The sequence below is a fragment of the Pseudozyma flocculosa genome (genome assembly GCF_000417875.1).
Source record: "Pseudozyma flocculosa PF-1 unplaced genomic scaffold scaffold00013, whole genome shotgun sequence".
Classification (NCBI taxonomy): Eukaryota; Fungi; Basidiomycota; class Ustilaginomycetes; order Ustilaginales; family Ustilaginaceae; genus Pseudozyma; species Pseudozyma flocculosa.
The window spans coordinates 611353-635076 of record NW_006920881.1 but is presented as its reverse complement, the minus strand read 5'-3'; the positions used below and the strand labels follow the sequence as shown (position 1 = coordinate 635076).

At 65.0% G+C, this 23724-nt stretch overlaps 9 protein-coding genes across 9 annotated transcripts in view; 5 read left to right on the top strand and 4 right to left on the bottom strand.

Annotated features, from left to right (window-relative positions):
• PFL1_04212 (uncharacterized protein) overlaps positions 1–769 on the top strand; it is a gene marked incomplete at both ends in the record, with an annotated part of 1848 nt that extends 1079 nt beyond the window's left edge. The window contains one exon of the mRNA XM_007881735.1: positions 5–769. Coding sequence (XP_007879926.1) covers positions 5–769 — 765 coding nt within the window. The remainder of the gene's footprint in view (positions 1–4) is intronic.
• Positions 770–958: 189 nt separating this feature from the next.
• Positions 959–3076, bottom strand: PFL1_04211 (uncharacterized protein; the record flags this gene model as incomplete). Its single annotated transcript, XM_007881734.1, has 3 exons — positions 959–1480; positions 1588–1920; positions 2030–3076. The coding sequence occupies 3 exons, from the start codon at positions 3074–3076 to the stop codon at positions 959–961; spliced, it is 1902 nt and encodes a 633-aa protein (XP_007879925.1).
• A 608-nt stretch (positions 3077–3684) lies between these two features.
• On the bottom strand, positions 3685–6175 carry PFL1_04210 (uncharacterized protein; the record flags this gene model as incomplete). The annotated part of the gene is made up of 7 exons (XM_007881733.1): positions 3685–4438; positions 4541–4790; positions 4906–5249; positions 5347–5560; positions 5663–5780; positions 5889–6001; positions 6118–6175. The coding sequence occupies 7 exons, from the start codon at positions 6173–6175 to the stop codon at positions 3685–3687; spliced, it is 1851 nt and encodes a 616-aa protein (XP_007879924.1).
• A 721-nt stretch (positions 6176–6896) lies between these two features.
• On the top strand, positions 6897–10282 carry PFL1_04209 (uncharacterized protein; the record flags this gene model as incomplete). The annotated part of the gene is made up of 2 exons (XM_007881732.1): positions 6897–7466; positions 7577–10282. The coding sequence occupies 2 exons, from the start codon at positions 6897–6899 to the stop codon at positions 10280–10282; spliced, it is 3276 nt and encodes a 1091-aa protein (XP_007879923.1).
• Positions 10283–10475: 193 nt separating this feature from the next.
• On the bottom strand, positions 10476–11579 carry PFL1_04208 (uncharacterized protein; the record flags this gene model as incomplete). Its single annotated transcript, XM_007881731.1, has 1 exon — positions 10476–11579. The coding sequence occupies one exon, from the start codon at positions 11577–11579 to the stop codon at positions 10476–10478; it is 1104 nt and encodes a 367-aa protein (XP_007879922.1).
• Positions 11580–14258: 2679 nt separating this feature from the next.
• PFL1_04207 (uncharacterized protein) lies at positions 14259–16899 on the top strand (the record flags this gene model as incomplete). Its single annotated transcript, XM_007881730.1, has 3 exons — positions 14259–15171; positions 15284–15954; positions 16039–16899. The coding sequence occupies 3 exons, from the start codon at positions 14259–14261 to the stop codon at positions 16897–16899; spliced, it is 2445 nt and encodes an 814-aa protein (XP_007879921.1).
• Positions 16900–17612: 713 nt separating this feature from the next.
• On the bottom strand, positions 17613–18269 carry PFL1_04206 (uncharacterized protein; the record flags this gene model as incomplete). Its single annotated transcript, XM_007881729.1, has 2 exons — positions 17613–17822; positions 18012–18269. 2 exons carry the CDS (start codon positions 18267–18269, stop codon positions 17613–17615), a joined length of 468 nt encoding a protein of 155 aa, XP_007879920.1.
• Positions 18270–19321: 1052 nt separating this feature from the next.
• PFL1_04205 (uncharacterized protein) lies at positions 19322–21314 on the top strand (the record flags this gene model as incomplete). The annotated part of the gene is made up of 2 exons (XM_007881728.1): positions 19322–19353; positions 19487–21314. The coding sequence occupies 2 exons, from the start codon at positions 19322–19324 to the stop codon at positions 21312–21314; spliced, it is 1860 nt and encodes a 619-aa protein (XP_007879919.1).
• Positions 21315–23416: 2102 nt separating this feature from the next.
• The window catches only part of PFL1_04204 (uncharacterized protein), a gene marked incomplete at both ends in the record, with an annotated part of 894 nt that continues 586 nt past the window's right edge, over positions 23417–23724 (top strand). The window contains one exon of the mRNA XM_007881727.1: positions 23417–23724. This exon is cut by the window's right edge and continues 586 nt beyond it. Within this exon, the coding sequence (XP_007879918.1) occupies positions 23417–23724 (308 nt within the window).

The following is a 23724-nucleotide window of genomic DNA, read 5'->3' as shown; positions in this document are numbered from 1 at the left end:
GCAGGCGCAGGCCGACGGCGGACGCCGCCCAAGGGGCTGGGAGACGGTCTCGCGGCCGCACAAGGAGAGCAGCGCGCGCAGCAAGTCTCGCTCGCACCACCTGCCCTTTGGCGCCGGGCGAGCGGCGGGCGCCAAGAGCAAGGCCAAGCAGCCGCAGCACCTGGCCGTGGCGTGCATGACGGGCGATTTCGCCATCCAGAACGTGCTGCTCCAGATCGGCCTGGCGCTGGTGGGCATCAACGGGCAGCAGATTTCGCAGGTCAAGTCGTACGTGCTGCGCTGCCACGCCTGCATGAAGGTGTGCAAGGACATGGAGAAAAAGTGGTGTCCGAGCTGCGGCAACGCCACCCTGATGCGCGTCACGGCCTCGGTCGACACGCGCGATGCCGGCAAGGGTGGCGACGGGCTCAAGGTGCACCTCAAGCCCAACTTCGAATACCGCAAGCGCGGAACCGTGTACAGCATGCCGCTGCCCAAGCCCGGCAGCGCATCGGGCGGCAAGACGTCCGGGTCCAACCTCATCCTCCGCGAGGACCAGGTCGAGTGGCAGCGGGCCGTGGCGCTCGAGGAGAGCCGGAAGAGGAAGGAGGAGAGGAGGAGGCAGAGGGCCCTCGAACAGGGTAAAGATAGCCTCTCGATGCGCTACGAAGAGGCGTGGGACGCCGGCGAAATGTTCCTCTACGGCGACTCGGCGCCCAAGACGGGCGGACTGCCCGCAATCGGCATGGGACGCAAGAACCCGAACGAGGCCAGGAGGGCGAGGAAGTAGCGAGCGGGCGCGTGTGCGGCGCCTCTGTTGTCGTCTGTATCGCATCGCATCGAGCCGCAGCATCGTATGAGGGTGGACCTGGACCTGTGCCGCCGAATGCACCATGATTGTCACCGAGACGCCACGCCTGCCTTGCGATGAGGATGAGGACGGGGATCCTCAACGGGTACCCCACATCCCCTGGCCAGATTACCACCGGAGCGTGGCCACATCGACTCTCGCCCCGACACCTTGCCACTCGTCGCCTCCCATTTCCCCTCCATGCCCACCCTGAGCATCCTTGCTGCCGTTGTCGCCCTCTGATGCAATCTCACCAACGATCCGGGCGGCCGGTACGCTCCCCGACGAGCCGGGCAGATCGAACTGGGTCGAACCTGGTGCCCGGGCAGGCGAGAGATCCAGCCTCTCTCCCGGTCTCGTCCCGGCAAACCCAGTGAGCCGGCTCGAAGGGACCGCACCGGTGCTGAGGTACGAGGGAATCGTCGTCGCCGAGCCCGTCGAGCCGGGGTGGCCGGTGGCGGCACCGGCTCCGGCTCCCGACGACGCGGCAGAGGAGCTGAACGCCGACGCTGGGATGCGAGGCGTGGCGCCCGATGCGATCGCGGCCTGCTGGTGCTGGAAGCGTCGTCGCGAGATGGTCTGGAGCGAGTTGGCCACCCAGTTCGGATCCGTGAGCGGGGACAGGTCGTTGGGCTTGTAGGGCGGCAGACACTGCCGCAAGGAAGCAGGGCGAGGTATGCGATGGGGAAGGGAAGATGACCAATGTCAGCTTCGTGCGCGACCACGTAATGAGGCGACACGAAGAACGCTCGACTCACAGCTTTGACCTCGGCGTATGTGGCCTCGGACCCGCTGCACTCGCGGATCAGCCTCGGCCATCGACCCTCGTCGTGCGGTCCCCGGTCCTCTTCGTCCATCATATTGATGTCGTTTGAAGCGGCCTCTGTCCGAGCCTGCGGCGGCTCTTTGCTCGTCGCTTCGAGCGAGAGGCGCGTCACGTCGAGTTCTGTCCCCGCGCCCGAGCGCGACGCGGAAGGTGCAGCAGGCTCGGTGAACTGGCAGTAGAATCGTGTATCAAAGACGCGGAAAAGGACCTCGTCGACGCGGAGGAAGAAGCGCTGCAGCACGAGGAAGCCGGACGGCATCACGCGCTGATGGGCGGAAGCGGACGATGGCAACAGAGTGCACACCGCAGATCAGTTTCGGTCAAACTTGGCGAGAGTGGAGTCTGAGCGACTGGGAGGAGGGGTGCACACTCACCACCTTGACGTTGACCATGCTTGAGCCGTTGTCCGCCAGCTCGTCCTCGTACAGCACAATGTCCTCGTAGAACAGGATGGGTTCGCCGCTGCTCGGGCCAAGGCGCTCGACGGGGATGCGATCCCTCGCCGGATCGGTTCCCGGCACAAAACGCGACGCCGAAGCGCCGCGACGACTCCATTCGACCTCTGCCGCGACGCTGCCGTCTCCGGACGGGAAGAGGAGGGCTGGAGGTCGATCGCAGCCCTCTGCGCCAGCCCAGGTGGAAGAGTAGGTCCAGTCGTACTCCTTGGCCGAGGCGATGCCGCTCGACGCCGCCGCTCTGGCCACATCAGGGCCAAAGTTGGAAGCCGGGGTGTTGACCGCCATCGTCGGCTCTCCGGGTCGGTCAGCGGTGCCGCTGCGGTCGTTGTGCTCCGACTGGGCGGCCTCGGCATGCTGTGCCTCGTTGCGCTTCTTGCCCCACTCGTCGGCGTACGAGACCTTGATGCCGCCTCCGCTCCTGAGCTTGCCCTTTCCCGTCGGCTTCTCGCCCATCCTCGCTGCGCCCCTCTTCTTACCCGTGCCTGGTCCTGGGATCGAGGAGGATGACGACTCGCTGCAGTCGATGCCCTCCAGCGCGTTGTCTTCCTTGACGCCATCGACGCTCTGCAGCGCTCTGACGGCGTCGAAGCAGAGGCGGAAGCCCGAAGCGGCGTGGTGCAGGACGAGCGAGTTGTGCGGGAATGCCATCTCGGGTGGCGGGATGCCGAGCAGGTCAGAGAGGGCGTCCATCTCGGCCGACGAGCCGATGTTGCCCGAGGTGACCTGGATCGACCATCCGCCCAGCTCGATGCCGCGCGTCTTTGAGTTGGGCCGGCCAGTGACCGATGTCCCGCTAGCGGCGGCGGTGATGCTTGTGCCGCTGTCGCCGCTCCTGCTACTGGTAGAGGAGGAGACGAACGCGCCACGAGGTACGATGGGTGGAGCCCGCGCCGAGGATGACGGGTGCGGGTGGTGTGTGACTTGGGGCCCAGCGGCCGCAAAGGGCGCTCTTGTCGGCTCCATGCTTTCGATGCTGTCGATGTCGTGGGGGCGAGAGGGGAGCAGATGTGTGCGTGTATATACCGCTCTGGCTCGGTCGGGGCTGGGTCGAATGCTGGTGGACAGGATGATGGTGGTCTTCTGGGCTCTTGCAGGCCGCTGGCGAAAAACATACATGCAAAGGCGAAGTGGCCTCTCTGGCTCGGGCCTCGGCCTGCTGGCCTGCGCACGGACAGCCTCGGCCCCTCCTCCACCGACGGCGCCAGGCCCAACGTCGACGGAGCCGCTTCCTCTCGCCTCCAATCCTACGCCAAAGCAGCGCAGACACTCCGCTCTCCTCGCCTCGGAGAATACGGCGCCGCGGCGTTCCATCTATCGGCACAGGGCTCAGACGTAGCGGTGCCAGGCATGGGCGAAGGTGACATACAAATACATGGGGTGGCAAGGAGAAGGCGGAGGAGGAGGGGCAGGGAAAGCTAGATCGACGCCGAAGCGGCCGAGAGGCGGGCCACGGCAGGGTCAAGGCTGGTATCGGGGACAGAGAGAAGACGACGACGACGACGACGACGACGACGACGACGACGACGACGACGACACTGGGACGAGGCCGGCAGAGCGATCGGTGCGGTCGCTCAGTGAGCCCCCGCCACCAGCCGCTTGCCGCCGCCGCCGGTCCCGTTTGGCGCATGGCCGTTGGCCCCCCTTCTCGGCCCGTTGCCGTTGCCTCCGTACGCCGAGCTATTGAGCGCCGGCGTGCCCGACTCAAACTCGGATGCCGGTGTCGCATCCCGTCCGTCGGCGGCCAGACCTCCGTGGTGGCTGCTACCGACAGCAGCGGCGATCAGCTGCGCCGTCGTCATCGACTGGCCCGATCGTCCAAACGAGTAGTGACCGCCAGGCCCCGGGCCGTCCGCATGGTCTGCGTCGTGCAGCTGCAAGTCGGCCAGCACGGGCGCCGCGGCGCGACGAGAAAAGAATGTCCGCTTCGCTCTACCCTTGCCCCTGGCCGCCCCGACGCCGTTCTGCGACATGTAGCGCGACGCCAGGTCGTGGTCGAAGGTCGCCGCCGCCGACGAAGCGAGCGGCTTGAGGATCGACGGCGCAGAGGCTCGCGCGCCCGCACCTCTCGATATGCTCCGCCTCGACGATCCTTCTGCCTCGTCCTCGGACATCGGCTCCCGGTCCGACTCTTCGTCGCCCGAGAGCTCGTCGTCGTACCGTTGGATGTGGGCGTCCCGCAGCTTGCGCGAGATCCGCTCGTCGAGGTCCGAGTCCTCGTCGTCCGAGATCTCGACGTCGGCGGGGTTGATCGAGTTGCGCGGCGTCTCCTGGATCTGCACGCTCGGGGCAAACGGCATCGAACGCAGGTTGTCGATGACCTTGGACCTGCATGGCGCGGGGCAATCGGGTTGCGGTAAGGTACCAAGCCTCGGGTCAGCAGCAGCTCGCCCTGCGGCAGTCGCGGCAGTGCCGTGTCTCCGTCCTCACCTCAGATTGTCCAGGTACTCTTTGCTGTTGAGGTTGTCCATGCTGGTCCGCGGCACGTCGAGCTTGTACTCGGGTCCAAAGTACTGAATATAGTCGTTGAACGGCAGGTCCTCGCTGAGCTCCTCGCCGACCAGCAACCCGGTCTCGTAGGTCCAGGTCCGCGCCACGTTCCTGACCGTGTAGCCGCCACCGCCGAGGCATATCAGGGGCACGTTGAACGACTTGAGGAACGACACGCAGTCGGCGTGGCCTGTGCGAGGCGGTCGATGCAGCGAGCGTAGAGAAAGGGCGATAGAGTCAGCGGATGTGCGCAGCGAGCAACGGGCGACCCTGTGCCGCGGACGACGGGCTGCGCTCGGACTCACCGCGCATCGACAGGTTGAAGCAGCCGAGCTTGTCGCCGGCCAGCGAGTCGGCGCCGCACTGCAGGACGACGGCGCCGGGCCGGTACCAGTCCATGATGTGCTGGATGATGGGGTGGAAGAGGCCCTTGAACTCTTCGTCGCCAACGCCATCTCGCAGCGGCACGTTGACCGAATAGCCCTTGCCCTTCTTGACGCCGATGTCCCTGACGTCGCCCGTGCCGGGAAAGAAGTCGCCAAATTTGTGGAACGAGGCCGTCATGACCCGGTCGGTCGAGTAGAAAGCCTCTTCGACGCCGTCTCCGTGGTGAACGTCGATGTCGATGTACAGCACGCGGAGGTGGACCCTAGGTCGCGGGAGAAGGGAACGAGGGGGAAGGCCTGCGATCAGCGAGTGGGCGCGGCACAGCCGGAGTTGCAAGGCAAGATGTGGCAGAAGCTCACCTCAGCAGCTCGAGGATGGCGAGAACGATGTCGTTGACGTAGCAGAAGCCGCTGGCCTCGCGCTTCTTTGCGTGGTGGAGGCCGCCGCCCCAGTTGATCGAGATGTCGGCCTCGCCCGAATTGAGCTTCGACGCGGCGCCAATGGAGCCCCCCGCAGAGATGCTGCAGAACTCAAAGAGGCCGTCGAAGGCGGGGCAGTCCTCGCCGATGAGGTCTGAGTGGCAGGAGCACAGCGAGACGCGGACCGATGGCTTCAGCTGCGGCTCGGATCGCCTCCTTCTGGGAGGCTGTACGACTCCCTGCACGACAGACTCACATCGTGTGCCTTCTGCCGAGAGCTCCTGCACAGTCTCGGGCGTGACCTTGCGCAGGAAGTCGACGTACTCGTCGGTGTGGAAGCGGGTCATCTGCTCCGGAGTGGCTCGTTTCGGCCGCTGCGAATGCGCGGCAGATCCGATGGATGGAGATGGGACCCGTCAAGCTGAGCGAGCGCGCTCAAAGATGTTCGCATGGCCACGCTGCCGCCGCCGACGTGTACTCACAAAGACGTCCATCTTCTTGTGCAGCTGGTAGTTGGTGATGAGGTTGTTGGCCATTCGCATGCGGTGGGGCTTCATGGGGTGTCCCAGGCCGTAGCTGAAGTTGCCGACATCAGCTGTGCAAGGCGGATCGGGGAGCAGCAGAGGCGTCAGAGAGGGTTCGCGGGGAAGGGATGGCCAGAAGCCTCGGCTTGAGGCGGCTGGGCCGGGCTGGCTGGTTTGCGACGCTCACTGTCGTAGAAGTAGGCCACCCTCCTTTTGGGAGAGCGAAAGAGCGGAGCGGGCTCCATGGCTTTGGATGCCTATGGATCGTCGATGTCCGCGTCGGTCTTGCTGTCGTTGGGTGAAGCCGCGGGAGCGGGAAGACGGGGAACGCCGCAAGGCGCAATGACCTGCGGATGGATAGAAAGCGTGCGGGCTAGCTGGCCGGCCGACCTGTAAGGATGGAGAGGACGATGCGGGCGTGTCGTGTCGAGGACCGCAGTTGTTCTCTGCAAGCTGAGCGAGAGGACGTGGACCGCTGGGAGATGTAGGAGGAGAGCAGCAAGGTGGTGGGCGAAAGGCACTTGGATGGTCGCCGCCTTTCGCCCTACCTCCGCTTTCCACGGAGAGGGCCGCCATGCCCAGGCTGTCCCAGGCTGTCCCAGGCTGTCCCTGTCCCTGGCACTGCCTGGCCCGACCCTCTCTGTCTGGTGTCCATCTGCCGCCTTCCGACTTCCGTGCCCCTTCCTCCAAAAACAGCGCGCTGCCGATCACGTTCCCACCACCAACACCACACAACCTGACTTGCCAACACCACACACCCAACATCTTCCACCCGGCTGCACGCATACTCGCCGCCGCCATCCACTACTGCGAGGAAGCCAAGGCAAGGTACACTACTCTCTCTCTCTCTTCTGCCCTCGCGCCAAACCTCGCCCCTCGGCTACGTTCTCATCACGCACTTGCACAGTCGTTGCCCGTCGCCCATTCCCACCACCGCCAGCAGCAACCGGCGGCATCCGCGGCACCATGCCCGCGACTTCTGTCGACTCCGGATCCTTTGTCGTCGTCGAGCGCACAAAGGGCCGCGACATGGACACCAGCAGCCAGGCGTCTTCCATCGCCTCCGACGATGATGCCCTCGCCAAGTCCATGACGCAGGAGTCGCTCCTCTGGTTCCGTCCCAGCCCCTCTGACACCGGGCCAACATCGGCCTCCTGGCCACAAGACGTCGTCCAAGACATCCAGGCCCGCAGAACCCAGCTGCCGGGAGGCAAGCTCTTCCTCGACGAGCTGCTGCTGCTTGCCGAGGTCGACACCCGCCTCTACCCTCCAACCTCGCACGACGCCCTCTCCGACCTGCTCTCGGCCATCTACACCACATCCACCTTTGACAGCCTCAAGCAGTCCAGCCTGGTCTACTACCTCCTCAAGGACTACGACGCATTCATCGGCGAGATCCGCACGCATACGCAGGATGGAGGGGAGAGCTTCATCGCATCGGCCAAGGCAGACGCATTCGCAGTCAGCTCCTTCATCCTGCCGCATTTCAAGGATCTCATGGACGGCTACTGGCTGCTGGACCGTGGGAGATACGAGGTAGGGCCTTTCTTCGTCTATGTGGCAGATCCGACCTCGCCGGGCGTCGCTGACTGATACCGTTTGCGGGCTCGACGCCTCCGCTGTCCACCCTTCCCTCTCGCTCGCAGGATGCCGTGCCGCTGCTCACTTCGCCGGACTTCATCCCCAAGATCTACCGCACACTCTTCCTGCCGCCGCATTTCGAATCGCACCATCAGCGATCTCGCACTCCGCTCGAACGATCCCGCCTGCTGCTCCGCTTCCTGCGCACCTCGACGCAGCCCACGACCTCGCCGCCGCAGAGCGCGGAACGGCTCGAAGAGCTCGACATGGAGGTACAGGCGACTTGCTGGGTCCGCGGACCGACAAAGGCCATGGTCCTGGTCAGGGAGATTGCCGGCCAGCTGGAAGATGAGCAGCTCCGGCCCGTCATCCGCTCGAGGCTCCTCGACGTCATCTTCCGCCACTGCTTCGCGCCGCCCAATGCCGTCGCCATCAAGAACCTGCTCGGCTGCTTCCTCGATGCCGACGAGGAGATCGGGCTCGAGACGTTTGTGCTCTCGCCGCCGGCTTCGATGCAGGCGATTTGGGCCTACATCGCGGCCGATGTGCTCATCGTCCGCTTCATCAACGAAGGCCGCTACATGGACGCGGTCCGCCTCGACCGCCGCCTCGGACCGGACGTACGCGAGGGACACTCCTCTGGCACCGATAGCGGCGAGCAATCACGCCTGGTCGAGAAGCGGAAGCGTCTGATCGCGGGAGCGCGCGAGATTCTCCCAGAGGTCCAAAAGGAGCTCCTCCGCATCGAAGAATCCCTCGAGGTCAGCACGGGCCACCATGTGGACGTGGACCAGGCTGAGGCCGTGGACGCGTCGGCAGTCAAGGAGCAGCCGGGCGAGCTCAAGATGTCTTGGGAGCACGTCCCTCGTCCCAACGGCGCCGCAGCACCGGTCCCTGCCTCGCCGATCGGCACTGCGTCCAAGCTGACCCCGCTCAGCGCCTCTCCGGCCCTGCGCCGCACGGACAGCAGCAGCCCCAGCACGCAGGCCTCGTTGCTCTCGGCTGTCGTGCGGGCGTCTTCGTCTCCCAAGACCACATCAGCGCCTGCGCGGGGCCAGCAAGACAGTGGTGGTGCTCGCTCCTTCGACTTGGCGCCGGGCTCCAGCAGCCTTCCGAAGGTCGGCTTCCTGGCCAACAACTCACTCGCCTTCGGCCAAGCCTCGTCGTCGCGTCAAACTGCCCAGACCTCTGCTGACGGCGACCGCGACATGGACGAGGACGCTCAGGGCGTCGTAGCAGGCTCCCAGCCGCTCGCCCCGAGCACCTCGGCCTTCGCGAGCAAGCCTGGCTACCGACTCGCCAGCAGCACGGCCCAGCAATCTGCGGCCGACCCCGAAATGCCCTCGACGGCGGAGACCGCGTCGGCTGCGCCGCAGTCACCCTGGCGCAACGCGGCTCCGCTGAGCTCCACGAGCCCGTTCTCGGGCCAGCCAAAGATCCCCTCGAATGCTTTCATCGCACGCTTGGACGCTTCGCAGCGCGCCGGCTCCTCGTCGGCGTCGGCATACCCCTTCCGCCCCGCCATCACGTCGCCGTTCGTTGCCTCCACCGTCGCATCGTCACGAGACTCGCCCCGGAACAGCAGCCTGCGGTCGCCGTCTTTGCCGCTGCACGGATCGCAGAAGCTGACGGGGGCCGTTGCCCTCATCTCTAGGCAAGGCCGACGCAGGCCAAATTCCACACGGGGCGTCGACCTCTACGACGACGAGGAGGAGGGAAAAGCACACGACGTCGACGAGGACGAGGATGAGGACGGGGATGAGGACGAGGACGAGGATGAGGACCAGGACCAGGACATAGATACCGACACCGACGCCGACGCTGGCGCTGACGACACGTTTGTCGGCCGGACGGGGCGGTCCGGCACCAAACTCAGAGCCACTAAGCAGGTGGGCCGTCTGGTGTCTGGCAGAGTCAGCCTCGGAGAAGTTGGGACCAGCCACGACGATGACGACGAAAAGATGCAGGCTGCGATGGACCGGGAGGTCGACCGCCATGCCGCCACAGGAGGTCGTGCCAGACGCGCGGCGCAGGCGAAAGGATCGACGTCCAAGTCCAAGGCGAAAGCCAGCGGGATGCCGAGGAGTCAAAGCGAAGCCGCTTTGAAGCCGGCCGGCCGCCAGACGCGGTCCACCACCTCTGTCAACCGCAAGCCGCTCACGCTGTCGAACCTTGCCGCCAACGACGAGGAGCACGCCGGGCGCGGTCGGGCGAACGCTGCCGACACGCGGCCGGTAGCGCGTCGCACCCGCGCCGCCACTGCCGAGCTGGAGTCGCAGCAGGGCGACGACCAGGCCAGCCAGGCCCGTACCGACGGCGACGCCACTCAGGACGCCACCAGCACAATCTACAGCATCAGCGAGGTGGGCGAGGAGATGGACGAGGAGCGCGATGGGCTGGGCAAGCTCCCTTCGACCACGAACGCGACGACCAAGGCCAAGCGGTCCAGCAAGAGCGGCGGCGGCAAAGCGGGGAGCGGTGCAGCGAAGAAGAAGGCGAATGGGCCGGCGGCGAAGTCGTCTCGCAGCGTCAGGCGGAGCAGCAGGCTGTCGAGCGTCGAGCCCGAGTCGCAGGCGCACACCGAGAACCAGGAAAACGAGCCGCCTCGACGACGCAAGGCGGCTGCTACTTCGGCCAGCGGTCGCGCAGCGAGGAGTAGCAGCGCCGCCACCGTCGCCGCCAACGACGAGGGCGCGGCAGAGTCGGCCGCCGCTGGCGTTCGGACGAGGAGCGGACGCCGCACCATGCCCGGATCGCTCGGCGATGACTAGGACGCTGCCGCCCACGCTGCTCGAAAGCGGGATGGGAGCGGATGCATCGCACATGACGAGACGCTCGACTTCAAACGATCGAGACCGTGGTCATTCGTAAAAGCGGTATCGTACGGAGGTGGTGGGCAAGGGATTGGGTATCTGTCGTTATCCCAGCGTGGATGGGTAGAGCGCATCGGCCCGTTGTGGCCCCCTAGACGCGCACCTCGGTCTTGTCGACGCCCTGCTTGATTGCCCTTCCCTCGAGCACGGCATCCTCGTCCTTCCTGACCTTGCCGGCAATCACCTTGGCCTCGCCCTTGATCTTGTCCTTGAGCTTGGCACCGAGCGACCTCTTGCTCCTGGCCGTTTCACTGTCGTCGTCTCCATCGGCATCGTCGTCGACCAGGGTCCTCTCCGAGTCTTTGCCTCCGCTGCCGCTCTGTCGCAGCGACGAGTCGACGTCGCCCTCGCCCTCGCCCTCGGTCCGACCACGCTCGCGTTCGTGCTGGTCGGCGAAGTCCGTCTTGCCCTCGGCTGGCTGGCTGGTAGGGTGGGCCCTCGCCGCATCGGCCGTGGGGCAGGGCTGGTCGCGGTAATCCTGGCCCACGACGGCGGCGCTCTTGCCCCCGACCTGGTCGTTCCCGCGCAGCTCCTTCTCGCGGTCCGCCGCCTCCCGTACCGTCAGGTCCGGTGAGAGCGTCGTACCGGCACCGGCCGACGTGGGAATGCCATATTCGGTGCCGACGGCCGTTTGGGGCTTGTCGAGTCGCTCCGGGTTCGATGGCCCGCGTTCCTCCTCGACGCCCTCCTTGGCTTCCGCCGTTGCCGTCGTCGATCCCTCCTGCTCGTTGCCGGCCGTCGACGTCGAGTCAGCATCGTCCCGTGTGGATCCAGCGGTGTCGTCCTGGCCCGTTTGCGCTCCGACGCCCGTCCATCGCGAAAAGGCGGCGGTGAGGCCAAGGTCTGGCGCCTTCTGGAAGACGTTGTTGGCGCCAGCGTACACGGCTCCGCCGACGCTCGCCGCGGCTGCACTGACGCCGCCCACGAGGGACTTGTTGCCCCCTTCGTCGGCAGCGGCGGCGGTGTGGTCTTCGACATCCGACTCGTCATTGTGGCTGGAGCTGGTGCTGGCGCTGGCGCCGGTGCCGATATTGCTAGAGGTGTGGACGCCGCTCTGGTTGTTCGTCCTGCCGAGCGCGTTGGAGAGCGACTCCTCGCGGCCGCGCAGGAAGTCGTCGGACGCGACGGGGTCCGGCGTCGTATCCGCCAGCTGTCGGATGGGCTCCGAAGGTCTCGTGTCGATCGAGGTCGTCATGGTGTGTGTGTGCGTGGCGAGAGCAGGGAGTCAGGGTGTTAGGGTGTCGCTAGGTTCGTGAGAGGCCGATGGCGTTGGGAGCCTGGAAGCGTGCTGCTACTTCTTCCCGCCGGTTTATATGGAGGCCGAAGGTGCCGTCACTTGTCAGAAGAAGCAAGGCGAGGGGGCGAGCCACCTACGTAGGTAGTCGCATCGGCCTCGAGCTGTTTGCAAGTCCGTCGGATGCTGGCAGGCGGCGGGAAGGTGGCTGGCGAGGAGCTGGGCGTCCGTCTCGCCCGCTCGCCACAGCCTTGTGGCCCCCCGTGTCCTTCGCTTGTCCGAGATGGTGTCATCGACCCTCATCGAGCAGCGCCGGTTGCTATTCTTGTGAGCGCGCGCAGCTCGAAACCGTGCAACATGGCAGAAGAAGCCAGGTCAAACGTTGCCCTCCCTTGGCTCCGTATATCAGGCTAAGAGCACCGGCATGAGCGTCGACGAGAAGGGCAGACAAGCCGCCGGAAGAGCCGCCTCGCCATTGTCGAGCGATGGCGAAAGCTAAGGTCGAGAGTCCGATGCTCGCAGGACGTCGTGCGGCCAAGCCTCGAGGCCGTGGCGATAACCTCCGCCATCGTAATCGCTGCCCATTGTCCCGGCCGCCTTCGTTTCTCGCCATCAGCTGGCCACGCCATCCGTATGATGCGAGACACGAGGTCGGCTCACCCCGCTTTAGCGCGTTCGACTAGGGGCGGTAGCCAGATCGTACCACGGCGGCAACATGTTGTCATGAGGCTGGTATCCCAGCCTTTTCCTTAAGTGTGGCTGGTGCGAGATCCCCGGCATCTCCCGAGACGGTCGCAGAGGCTGCTGGGACGGCAGGCCTGCCATCCTCTCCAGCCTCGTCACCGTCTCCTAGTCGGAGTCGCGACCAGAGCTGGCAGGACGATGCCGTGATGCTGCCATCTCGGTCGGGATGCACCCGACAGGCAGGCAGGTTGGACGCCTCCATTTTTGCTGCTCGCAAAAGTCGCCGGCCCTCGGCGCGACCACCAGGGCAAGAAGCGGCCCTACCTGTGATGTCATGAGGTTCTGCTTTTGACCCGCGGGGCAGGTCAGGGCGGGCCAAGAAGGGCCCAGAGGCACCACGCGCGCTCCTGTCTACACCCTGAAAAGGTACCGTCAGCGCCACGCTTGTCGAGCCAGATGTATGTGACGCCGACCTTCGCCGTCGACTTGCACGGTCGACTTTGCTTATCGCTGTGAGATGGCGTCGGCGCGAGTCGCCAGGCAGGCCCGATGCCGCAGCAACCGCCGTCGTGCCGTCGCACGGTGAAGCCGGAAGTCCTGGTGGGAGCGGGGCAAGCATGGCCTGCGCTTCCTCGAGCATGGCGCCCCTCGCCGCTGCTGGGCTGGCGTGAGCGGTTGGCTCTCGAGAAGGGAGAACAAGGGAGGGTGTCAAGCGCCTTCGCCTTTTGTCGAGGTCCATGCTGCTGCGCCGTTGTCGCTGTCCGCTACGACACTACTGCTGCAGGCGACGACGCTCGACGCGAGCCACCACCTGCCTGGCCAGGCCGGCCGGCCTGTGTGCGTGTGCAGGACGCGGGGGAGGAGGGCCAGCCTGAGAGAGAGGGGGGGACTGTAAAAGCCTGCGAAAAAGCAGGAGGAAAGGAAAGCAGGCCAAGCAGGAGGGGGAGAGCCAACCAAGAAGGCGACTGGGTGCGGGGCTCTAGAGGGAGTCAGCCCAGCTCGAAGGGCGGGCAGGCAGACAGGCAGGCTGGCAGCTGGCACCCGGCTTCTCTGAAAATGGGGTTGGGCGCTCCACCCCGCCTGGCTGCTGCTCCTGCCTGGCCTGCCGCAGAGGGTCCATGCGGGCAGGCGGGCGGGCCTTGGCCAAAGAGAGGCAGGCTAGGCAGCGCACACACCGTGCCACCCGTTGGCCGTCCCGAGAGCTGGGCCAAGGCCTGAAAAGCTCTATCGCGTGAGCGGCGCGTGCGCCTTTCCTTTCGAGGTGATCTCCATCTGGCCCCTTCCCCTTCGTCTCGATCCTCACGCGCGTCCTACACCTTACCGACACCATACCACACACGTCCGCGCTTCACAAAGACCCGAAACACGCACTCCTGGTCCGGACAGCGACCGCTCCTCTCGCCACCTGCTCGCCAACCTCGTCCGACCAACAGGGGAGCCGGGCGAGCCACCCCGCCTGCCACCTCTTTGCCAGAGCCAGCCATCGGCCCTGACCCGACCGCCTCGACTCCAACCGGACGGTACGGACGACAGCAGCCACAGAGCGAGCCGCAGACCAGGCAGACTGTCCAGACAGCACCTGCACTGCGTGCCCTCATCGACCGCATCTGCCCCTGCCACTGGCGACCGCCAACCGACGCAACGGCAGAAGCAGCCCGCCTCGCCGTTGCCTCGACCGACAGCACTCGGCAGTCACCTTCGCCGCCCTGACTTCCCTTCCGAGGCCACACATCTTTCCACGACTCGCCCACCGATGACTCCGCCGTAGCCCCATCATCTTCCCGTCTCCAGAGCGAAGCGACCCTGCATTGCACCCCACCTTCATTTGATCCCGACCCGCCCATCCGCCTCGCCGGCTCATCCGTCAGACCCTTCGGCCCGGCCCGCATCCGTCTGCACACCACCGCAGCATATTTTACTGCACGCTGTCCAGCCTCTTCGTCCGATCCCTGAGCAATGGACATCCCCGCGCCTCGGCCGGGCCACGCCCCTGCCGCGCAACGGGCCAGAAGCTCCAGTGCGGCCAAGCCCGGTTCGCTCCACGTCAATATGCCCGTGTCGATGGCGTCGCACGCCAGCACCCGGGCTTCCACCTCTTCCCGGCCCTCGCGCACCGGCAAGGACCGCGAGCGACCCTTGCGGGCCAAGGATCGGCACAGCCTGGCGCTACAGTCCATCCGCCACTTTCTTAAGGGCAGGAGCAGCTACGACGTGCTGCCCGTCAGCTTCAGGCTGGTCGTCCTCGACACCAAGCTCGTCGTCAAGCCGGCCTTGGATGTCATGTGGCAGGCGGGCGTCGTGTCCGCCCCGCTATGGCAGTCGACGCCCCCAGAGCTCCTGGCGGCGAATTCAGACGAGGCCGCTGCAAAGCACGACCAGGCGGCGAAACCAGAGGGCTCGACTTCGGCTGCCACGTCCGACAAGGCGAGTGCTCCCTTGGAGGCCACGGCAGGCTCGCAGACAGAGGATGCGCCGGGGAACAGCCCGACGCCGGCAACCACAGAAGGCGCCCAGGATGCACCCGCCACGTCCACAGAAGCAGCGGACGGAGCTGCACAGGCCGACGGCGATGCACCAGGAGCCGAACCTGACGCAGCGACTGGCGATCAGGCCGGCGAGGATAGCGGCTCGCCCGGTCGGGTCAGCCCAAAGACGCAGCAGGAAAGCGCCGGGCAAGATGGTGCACCATCAGCCACGCCGACAAAGACCCAAGCGCCGCAGAAGGCCAAGAAGCAGTACCCCGAGTCCGGCTTCGCGGGCATGTTGACCGTAAGCGACATCATCCACCTGATCCAGTATTACTACCACCACTCGAGCTACGACTCGGCCGCCGAAGACGTGGAAAAGTTCAGGCTCGAGAGGCTACGAGGTAAGAGACGAGGAAGGCCAAGACCGGCGGCTCCGCGCTGCGCAGAGGGAGCGCACAGAACATCGCTGACTCGGACTGCCCCCGTCGGCTCGCCCGTTCGCCCGACCTGCAGACATCGAGCAGGCCCTCAACGTGCCTCCTCCGCCGCTTCTGTCCGTGCACCCGCTGCGGCCCGTGTTTGACGCATGCGAGCTGCTGATCAAGACCCACGCGCGAAGGCTGCCGCTGCTCGACTACGACGAGCAGACTGGGCTCGAGGCGGTCGTCAGTGTGTTGACCCAGTACCGAGTGCTCAAGTTCATCGCCATGAACTGCCGCGAGACGGCCGGTCTGTGGCGATCTCTTCGCTCCCTCGGCATCGGCACCTACTCGCACGCCTACAAAGCATCCAGGAGTCGAGCTCCCGGCTCCGGAACAGCCTCCCATCGTGGCTCCGACGCATCCGAGCCGCGCCTGGTTCGATCCGAGCATGGTCCCGTCATGTCCATGAGCGAGATCGAGCCTACGCAGCCCGCCGAGCCCGAGCCCTTGGCGCCCGACAGTGTTGAAGCTGCCGGTGGCAGTGGCGGCGGAGCAGGCGCGAGCCTCGGCCCGGAACCGTTGATGCAGTCCCCTGTCTCGGCGCTTCAGTCCACGGATCCGCACTACCCGCTCGCAACGGCGACGCTTGATACGACGGTGTTCGATGTCGTCCACATGTTCAGCGAGCGGGGTATCAGCGCGGTACCCATCCTGGACGAGGAAGGCTACGTCGTGGACATGTACGAGACCGTCGATGTCATCGTGAGTACGCGGCCTGCAAGGCGGAGACCAGCTCAATGGATCTACAGCTGAGCCCCTTGACCCCCCTCTCCGACGCTGGGATAGACTCTGGTTCGCACTGGTGCGTACCAGGCACTCGACCTTACCATCCGGCAAGCGCTCGAACGGCGGCCGCCGGATTTCGGGGGTATCTGGACCTGCTCCCCGGAGGACAGCCTGGCCAACATATTCGCGCTCTTGCGGAAGAGGAGGGTGCATCGTTGGCTGATCCTCGAGCCGGAAGGCCCGGATCCCCGGGGCGGAGGCAACGATGGCTCCAAAGCTTCCGATGCCGCATCAGCCAGCGACGCGAACGGCGAGAAGCAGAGCAGTGCAGATGGCCTCGACGACTTCGACTCCGACGAAGGCCTCGAGGACGTGGAGGACGAGGCAACAAAGGAGCGCAAGCGCCGCGAGGCGATCGTCAACGACCCCACCCTGTCCCTCGATGACCGTCTGGAGAAGGGAGACCCGATCCGACGCACGCGCGGCAAGCTGGTGGGGATCCTGTGCTTGAGCGACCTGCTCAAGTACGTGATCGGCTCGCAGTCGGGCCACTCGCCCTCATCAACCGAGGCCGGGCCGACAACGAAAGCCTCGCGGATGGGCTCGTTGCCGCGCAGCCGGGGTACCTCTGCCGCATCCGAGCCGCCACCGCTACAGGCGAGGAGAGGCTCGAGCGCAGGCGCCACTCACCAGGGCGGTGACGTGGGCGGAGGCGCTGCAGCGGGACAAGCTGGATTCGACAGCGTCGCGGAAGACCAGGCCGCTGAGCGGAACGGCGAGCAGCAGGCAGATACAGGGGTGGACCAGGTCGAGCAGAAGGAGCAGCAGACGGAGGACGTCGAGCAGCAGCAACAACAGCAACAGGGAGAAGCGTCGACATTGTCCACGGCACCCGCCCAGCAGGACGAGTCGCAGCCGTAGTGATCAGTCCGGCCAGTCGTGACCGCACCCGTGCCTCCGGCCACACTCTGTACGCTCCCGCTTCCCACTCTTGCTCGCCATCCGCTGCATGCACGCCGTTTGCGAATAGAAACACAATACCCCTCGCCCCGCCGCGCTGCCAGGTAGTGCCGCTCGCTATGCAACCTGTCGAGTCCTTCGCGAATCGAGCCTCGACTCTTCAGCAGAATCGCCTAGTTGTCATCAGCAAAAGATCGCCGCCTTTGCATGACGGGGCAAGATGGCCGAGTGGTCTAAGGCGTAGCATTAAGGAAGATACCTCGCACCAGCGAGGGGCAATCTGCTATCTTCGGGCGTGGGTTCGAATCCCACTCTTGTCATGACTTTTTGCTATGGCCCCATTCGGGTTGGACAGGGAGACGCTGTCGACTGCTGAGGTGTGTTGCTTTTTGCTGATCTCGATTCTGGGGCTGCTTTCACAGATGTAGAGATGCAAATGCGTTGTTGGCGTGGGTTGGAATATGGGGAGCTAAAGTACAGGGGGACGCGGAGACAACGCCGGGGGATGAGAGGAAGCTGTGACTGACTTGCTGCGGCGACGACGAGCAGCAGGGAGTGATGGAGGTGGTGCAGAGCGATTCGCATGGCCAAGGGCAGAGAGAGTCCGGGAACGGGACGTGGACCCGAGGAGGGGAGGGGAGGCGGCAGCGATGCTGGCTGAGCTAGACGCGCGTCTACTTTTGGCGGACGGCTTCCGCTATTCTCTTGTCCTCGTCCTGGCGCTCGCGGATGCGTCGCTTCTGGAGCATCTCGTTGATGATGCTGCGGTAGTAGGTGCCGTCAAAGCCGTGCTGGTCCATCTTGGGGTAGTTGGGCATGCCGATCTTGTCCTTGCTCGATACGCCGCCGTCGCTTGCGTCGCCGATGAAGACGTAGGGTCGCAGCTGGGAGTTCGTAGTGGAGGCAGCCAGAGGGGTCAGGGACAAGCGGATCAGCGGGGACGTCGCAATGAGGCGGAAGGGCACACGTCGGACGTGGAAGCGCCCGCCCGCGAGCAGATGGCAGGTTCGCCTTTCCTTGCGCCCATGGGCCAGCACGGGCTAGGCCAGGCCGGGCCGAGGCAAGCCGCTCACCTTGGTCTCTGCCAGTCCCGGAGGAACAATGTAGGAAGGCACTCTGGCCTCGTCGATGCGGTGCGTCTTGATGGTCCAGCTGAGCTCCCTGCCGTTCTTGTCGTACAGCTGCCGTCCGGCAGGGTCAGAGGTGGCGATCCTCTTGCGGCGCATGATGTTGCCCGTCCGGGTGCCCTTGAAGAAGTCGCGGTTGCCCTTCTTGGAGGTGAGCGGCAACCGGCTCGCCTTGGAGCACAGAGACGGCGTCGGCTTGAACATGGCGGCAGTGTCGGTGCGCGATGTGGCGTGTATGCGGGTGACGAAGGTGTGAAGGTGTGTGAGCGTCGGCGGAGGGAGGGTGCTGCTGCTGATGCCGCTGCCTCTCGCCGTGCGCCGTGCCTGCTCCGCGAAAAAGGGTGACCCGGCCGCTTTCGGGCGGTTCCGAGATGCGATAGGGTCGTTGCTTTCAAATCGTGACAAAGCGAGAGAGAGAGAGAGAGAGGCCCCGCGGGGGACTGAGCCCGCCAGACGAAGGCTGGCTCCCTGCTGCAGCTCGAGGTCACACCCCTCGCTCGCTGCGCGAAAAATTTCTCGCTCCCAGCCTGGTCAACGGCAGGCGCGCCCCCCGCCCGCTGCTAGGCCGGTGTGGCTCGAAATTTTTCCCTGGGGGGAGAATTTTTCGGGCGCACGATCACACAGGCGAGGGCGGATGGCCCGGACCAGCGTCAGTTTGCAGCGCCTTGTGAAGCCTGGCTCGCCACCCGCCGCCGCTGTGCTTGCTGCTTGCTGCTGCTGCTGGGTGACGGCGCAGGAGAGCGAGGGAGCGAAGAACCACGGCAAGGCACGCAGTACGCTCGAGCCTCGACGCCCGCCCAGGCCGAGAAGCAGCAGGCTAAGCAGGGTAGCTTCGTGCGGAGCGGGCAGGGAGGCGAGCAGGAAGAGAGAAAGAGAGCTGGGACAGCGCGCAGCAGGTTGGTCTGACAGCTGAGCAGGTCCATCGATCAAGGCAGGCTGCAAACCTCGAAACCGAGTGCCGACCCCAGCCGCAACCTTGCCTCTCGACCACAACCTAACCCTCACCCGTCCCCATCCCTCATCATCTCCGTCGGTCGTGGCTCGTTTCCAGCACCACCGCCTACACACATCGACTTCGCCACCCCCAGGGCGCCTCTGTTCGCAGCATCGATTGCCCTGCGACTGTCTCGACCACAGCACGACTCTGGTTCGCACGATATACCCTCCGACCTACTCGGCTCTCTGGTATATCTGAGTAGCACCACCGCGTCGCTTCCCAACCACAGTCGCTTCCCCCGCCACACTCTTTATCCAAAATGGTTTCTGCTTCCAAGGCTAAGCGCCAGGCGTGAGTGTCCGCAGGCACTCCGGCCCGCAGCGTCCAAGGCTAGAGATTCTCGGCCTATTTGGCGAGAGAATGGCCCAGTTGACTGACAGACCTTGTTGTCCGTCTGCCTGTTTGCCTTCCCTCCGACCCACAGCGAGAAGGCCGCCAAGGCCTCGTCTAAGGGCTCCTCCAAGGGCACCACCGACACCTCGGCCTCGACGCCCATGACCAACCTCTCGACCAACACCTCGGTCGACGACCTCGACCTCAAGAGGATGGCGCTCAAGAGCGACAGGAACGCTTCGGGTGTGCTGACCAGCGACAAGCAGAGCCGCGACATCCACATCGAGAACTTCACCATGTCGTTCCACGGCCGCCTGCTCATCGACACAGCCACCATCAGCCTCAACTACGGCCAGAGGTACGGCCTGCTCGGCGAGAACGGTGCAGGAAAGACGACTTTCCTGCAGGCGCTCAACGACCGGGACATTGAGATCCCCGAGCACATCGACATCCACCTCGTCCAGGGCGAGGCCGAGCCTTCGGACGTCAACGCGCTCGACTACATCATCGCCTCGGCCAAGGAGAAGGTGGCGCGCCTGGAAAAGGAGATTGAGGACCTCTCGGTCGCCGACGAGGTCGACGACCTCGCGCTCGAGCTCAAGTACGAGGAGCTCGAGGAGCTCGACCCCAACACGTTTGAGGCCAAGGCCGGCATGATCCTGCACGGTCTCGGCTTCTCGCAGGAGATGATGCGCAAGCCGACCAAGGACATGTCCGGTGGCTGGAGGATGCGCTGCACGCTCGGCAAGGCGCTCTTCCTCAAGCCTCACCTGCTGCTGCTCGACGAGCCGACCAACCACCTGGACCTCGAGGCCGTCGTCTGGCTCGAGGCGTACCTGTCGACCTACAACCACATCCTCGTCCTCACGTCGCACTCGGCCGACTTTATGGACTCGATCTGCACCAACATCATGGACCTGACGCTGCAGAAGAAGTTCCTGACGTACGGAGGCAACTACAGCACCTACGTCCGCACCAAGCAGGAGAACGAGGTCAACCAGATGAAGGCGTACCAGAAGCAGCAGGAGGAGATTGCGCACATCAAGAAGTTCATCGCCAGCGCCGGTACCTACGCCAACCTGGTCAAGCAGGCCAAGTCGAAGCAGAAGATCATTGACAAGATGGAGGCGGCCGGCCTCATTGAGCCCGTCATCCAGCCCAAGCTGCTCCGCTTCAACTTCGAGGACATCCGCAAGCTGCCGCCGCCGATCATCGCGTTCAACGAGGTGGCCTTCTCGTACAGCGGCAAGCGCGAGGACTACCTGTACAAGGACCTCAACTTTGGTATCGACATGGACTCGCGCGTGGCCATCGTGGGCCAGAACGGTACGGGCAAGTCGACGCTGCTCAACCTCATCACGGGCGCGCTGCAGCCGGTCGAGGGATCGGTGCAGAGGCACGCCGGCCTCAAGCTGGGCAAGTACTCGCAGCACTCGGCCGACCAGCTGCCGTACGACAAGTCGCCGCTCGAGTACATGGAGAGCAAGTACAAGGAAAAGTACCCGGAGAAGGAGCTTCAGTTCTGGCGCGGGCAGCTGGGCCGCTTCGGCCTGTCGGGCGCCCACCAGACGTCGCCGATCCGGACGCTCTCCGACGGCCTGCGGAACCGCGTCGTCTTCTCGCAGCTGGCCATGGAGCAGCCGCACATCCTGCTGCTCGACGAGCCCACCAACCACCTCGACATGGGCTCGATCGACGCCCTCGCGCTGGCCATCAAGGAGTTTGAGGGTGGCGTCGTGATTGTCTCGCACGACTTCCGCCTCATTTCGCAGGTGGCCGAGGAGCTGTGGGAGGTCAAGGACCGCAAGATTGTCAACCTGACCAAGCAGGACATTGGCATCCAGCAGTACAAGAAGATCCTCATGAAGGCCGGAGAGGCCAACCTGGCCAAGGCCAAGCTCACGGCAAAGGGCCACTGAGCGGTCCTCGCATGTCTTTCCCCCCCCTCGTACCTCCCCTCCTTTCCCCTCCTGCCCTGCCCCTACGCCGTCGTCGATCAGGTCATTGTCGTATCCGTCCGCTCGTATGCATACCGCCTCGTTCCACCCTCCCCTTCCCGCTCGCCCACGACCCGCGCAGCCCACCACGTCTTGCTATTCGAGCCAGCTTCCCCGTCGATCCCGCCGCGCCCCGCCGCACCGCACAGCGCCGCGTGTCCTGTAGCCAAAAAATCGAAGCTGCCTTTTCCAGCCCCCGTTCGTGTGTTAGCCCGCCCGCTGGTAGTCTGAGCAGATCGAGCGACGTGGCGAGGACATCAAAAAAGACTTGCTCCGAGCTACCAGGGTCGAACTGGTGACCTATGGTGATCGTTTCCTTTCGAAGCCACGCTTACAGACCATCGCTCTGCCACCTGAGCTAAGCTCGGGGAGGATGTCGAGACGCGACGGATTGTCGCTATATCAAGAAGATAGCGGGTGCGCGGATTTCTGGGTGGAACTTGGGCATGCCGGGGGATGCGCCGCAGCGATTCTTGAACGTGCGTTGTGGTGGCGAGTGCCATGTAGCAGCAGCAGCAGTGGGTGCCCATGTGCCATCCAGCAAAGCCAAGCAAGGTGATCATTGACGCTTCCCATGCCATGACGTGGCCAGGTAGCTGATGGCGGAGATAGCAGCGACAAGCAAGCCAGCCAAGCCAAGAGGCATGCCCGGCTGGCGGGGAGCCGGCGGCGGCAAAGTCCACGTGGCCGACAGGCAGGCAGGCCAGGGTGCCCGTGACTCGGGCGTCGGCCGCGGTGGGCTGCGCTGTCGCCGCTCCACCTCTCCCCGCCTCGGTTCGGCGATATCGAGTCACCTGCCAAGGATGGCGCCACCGCCAGCTCCCAGCATACAATGCATGTCCTCCGTACCGTACGGTGACTCGTCACGGTTTTGACGGTCACCTCGGCGCGCGCGACCATTCTACTGGCCATCACGAGAAGTGTACCTCCACCCCCGCATGAACAGATGTCTGCCCCCCGCCCCCGCTCCACGGCCAAGACCAACACGTACCGACCGGACAGCGCGCCATCGACGCTGCCCGGCCAGGCCTGGCCGACCCTTTCACAGGGTCCCCCTCGTTACCCTGCCTTAGCTTGACATCTGATGCCAATCTCCGATACAGAGCTACTGGCAGAACTGGCCCCACTACCCGGCTACCCGCCCGGCCAAAAGAGCCCCTACTGCGCGCCACTCCCAGCCGGCGCTCGCTCCGACAGCCCTCGTCTCGATGCAGGGTGTCATCGTACCTTGACTCCTTGAGCCCCTCTCCTCGGCTCCCACCACAGATCAATCACAACGACAATCGACGGCCAGCACAACGTCGGATATTCTCTGCTGGCTTGCTTGCTTGCTTACATCCGAACCGAGTCGCCGCCACGTTTTTGTCTGCCGCCCCCCGTCGTTGCGGGCCGCATCGAAATGATACTCCCTGGAATGGAGAGGACCCCGTAGGCCTTCGGTGACTCGAAGATGGGCAGCATCGTTCCAGAGCAGGGCGGAGCGCTAGCGCCCGTGATCACCATCGCGCGCACACGGACTGTTGCTTGCCTTGCCTTGCCTTGCCTTGCCTTGCCTGCCTGCCCGCCCGCCACGTCCACTGTACCGGCCCCAGGACGACTCGAGTTCCCTGTCGTTCGCTCTCCTTCCGCATGGCCGGCCGCAGACGTTTGTTGACATCTCGCCCCGCCCGCTTCACACCCCCTTCGGGGCGACCCTCACCCCGAGGATGCGGTAGCGATGCTGGCACCCACGGCGGGTCAGCTGCCACCGGCGCGAGTCCGTATGACGTGGTAGTGACTCGCCGCCCGTATGGCCATCCTGCGCTATGCTCACCTCCGGTAGCCATCGGCAGCTTACCATCCCGCCGCCGCCGTCGCTCGGTGCGAGCAACGTATAAAGGCGGGCCTGGCAACGTCGTCACCATGTCTCTGCTCATCATCCCACACCTTCACTCACACTCACAGTCCTACCACAACCCTCGAGGTCCTCAGCAACCATACCAGCCCAGAGCCAGTCAGCCAACCAAGCCAGCACGACAATAACAATGACCTCGTACTCGACCAACTCTAGCACCGTCACCCTCGTCTCTTCTCGCACCTCGACCCGACCCGCCACCGCCGCCGCCACCCTCTCCCCCTTTGCCACGTTCCGTATGTCTCTCGACGGAGCCCCCTTCAAGCCCGCCATGACGAGCGCCGCCGCCGCCGAGGAGGCCAAGCGCCAGCGCGCCAAGCGCGACCAAAAGCTGCGCCTCAAGGCGGAAAAGAAGGCCGCCGCCGCTGCCGCCAAGCAGCCCGCCGCCAAGCCGGCTCCGCTCCTGACGGGTTTCAGCGGAATGGGCGGTCTGCCCAG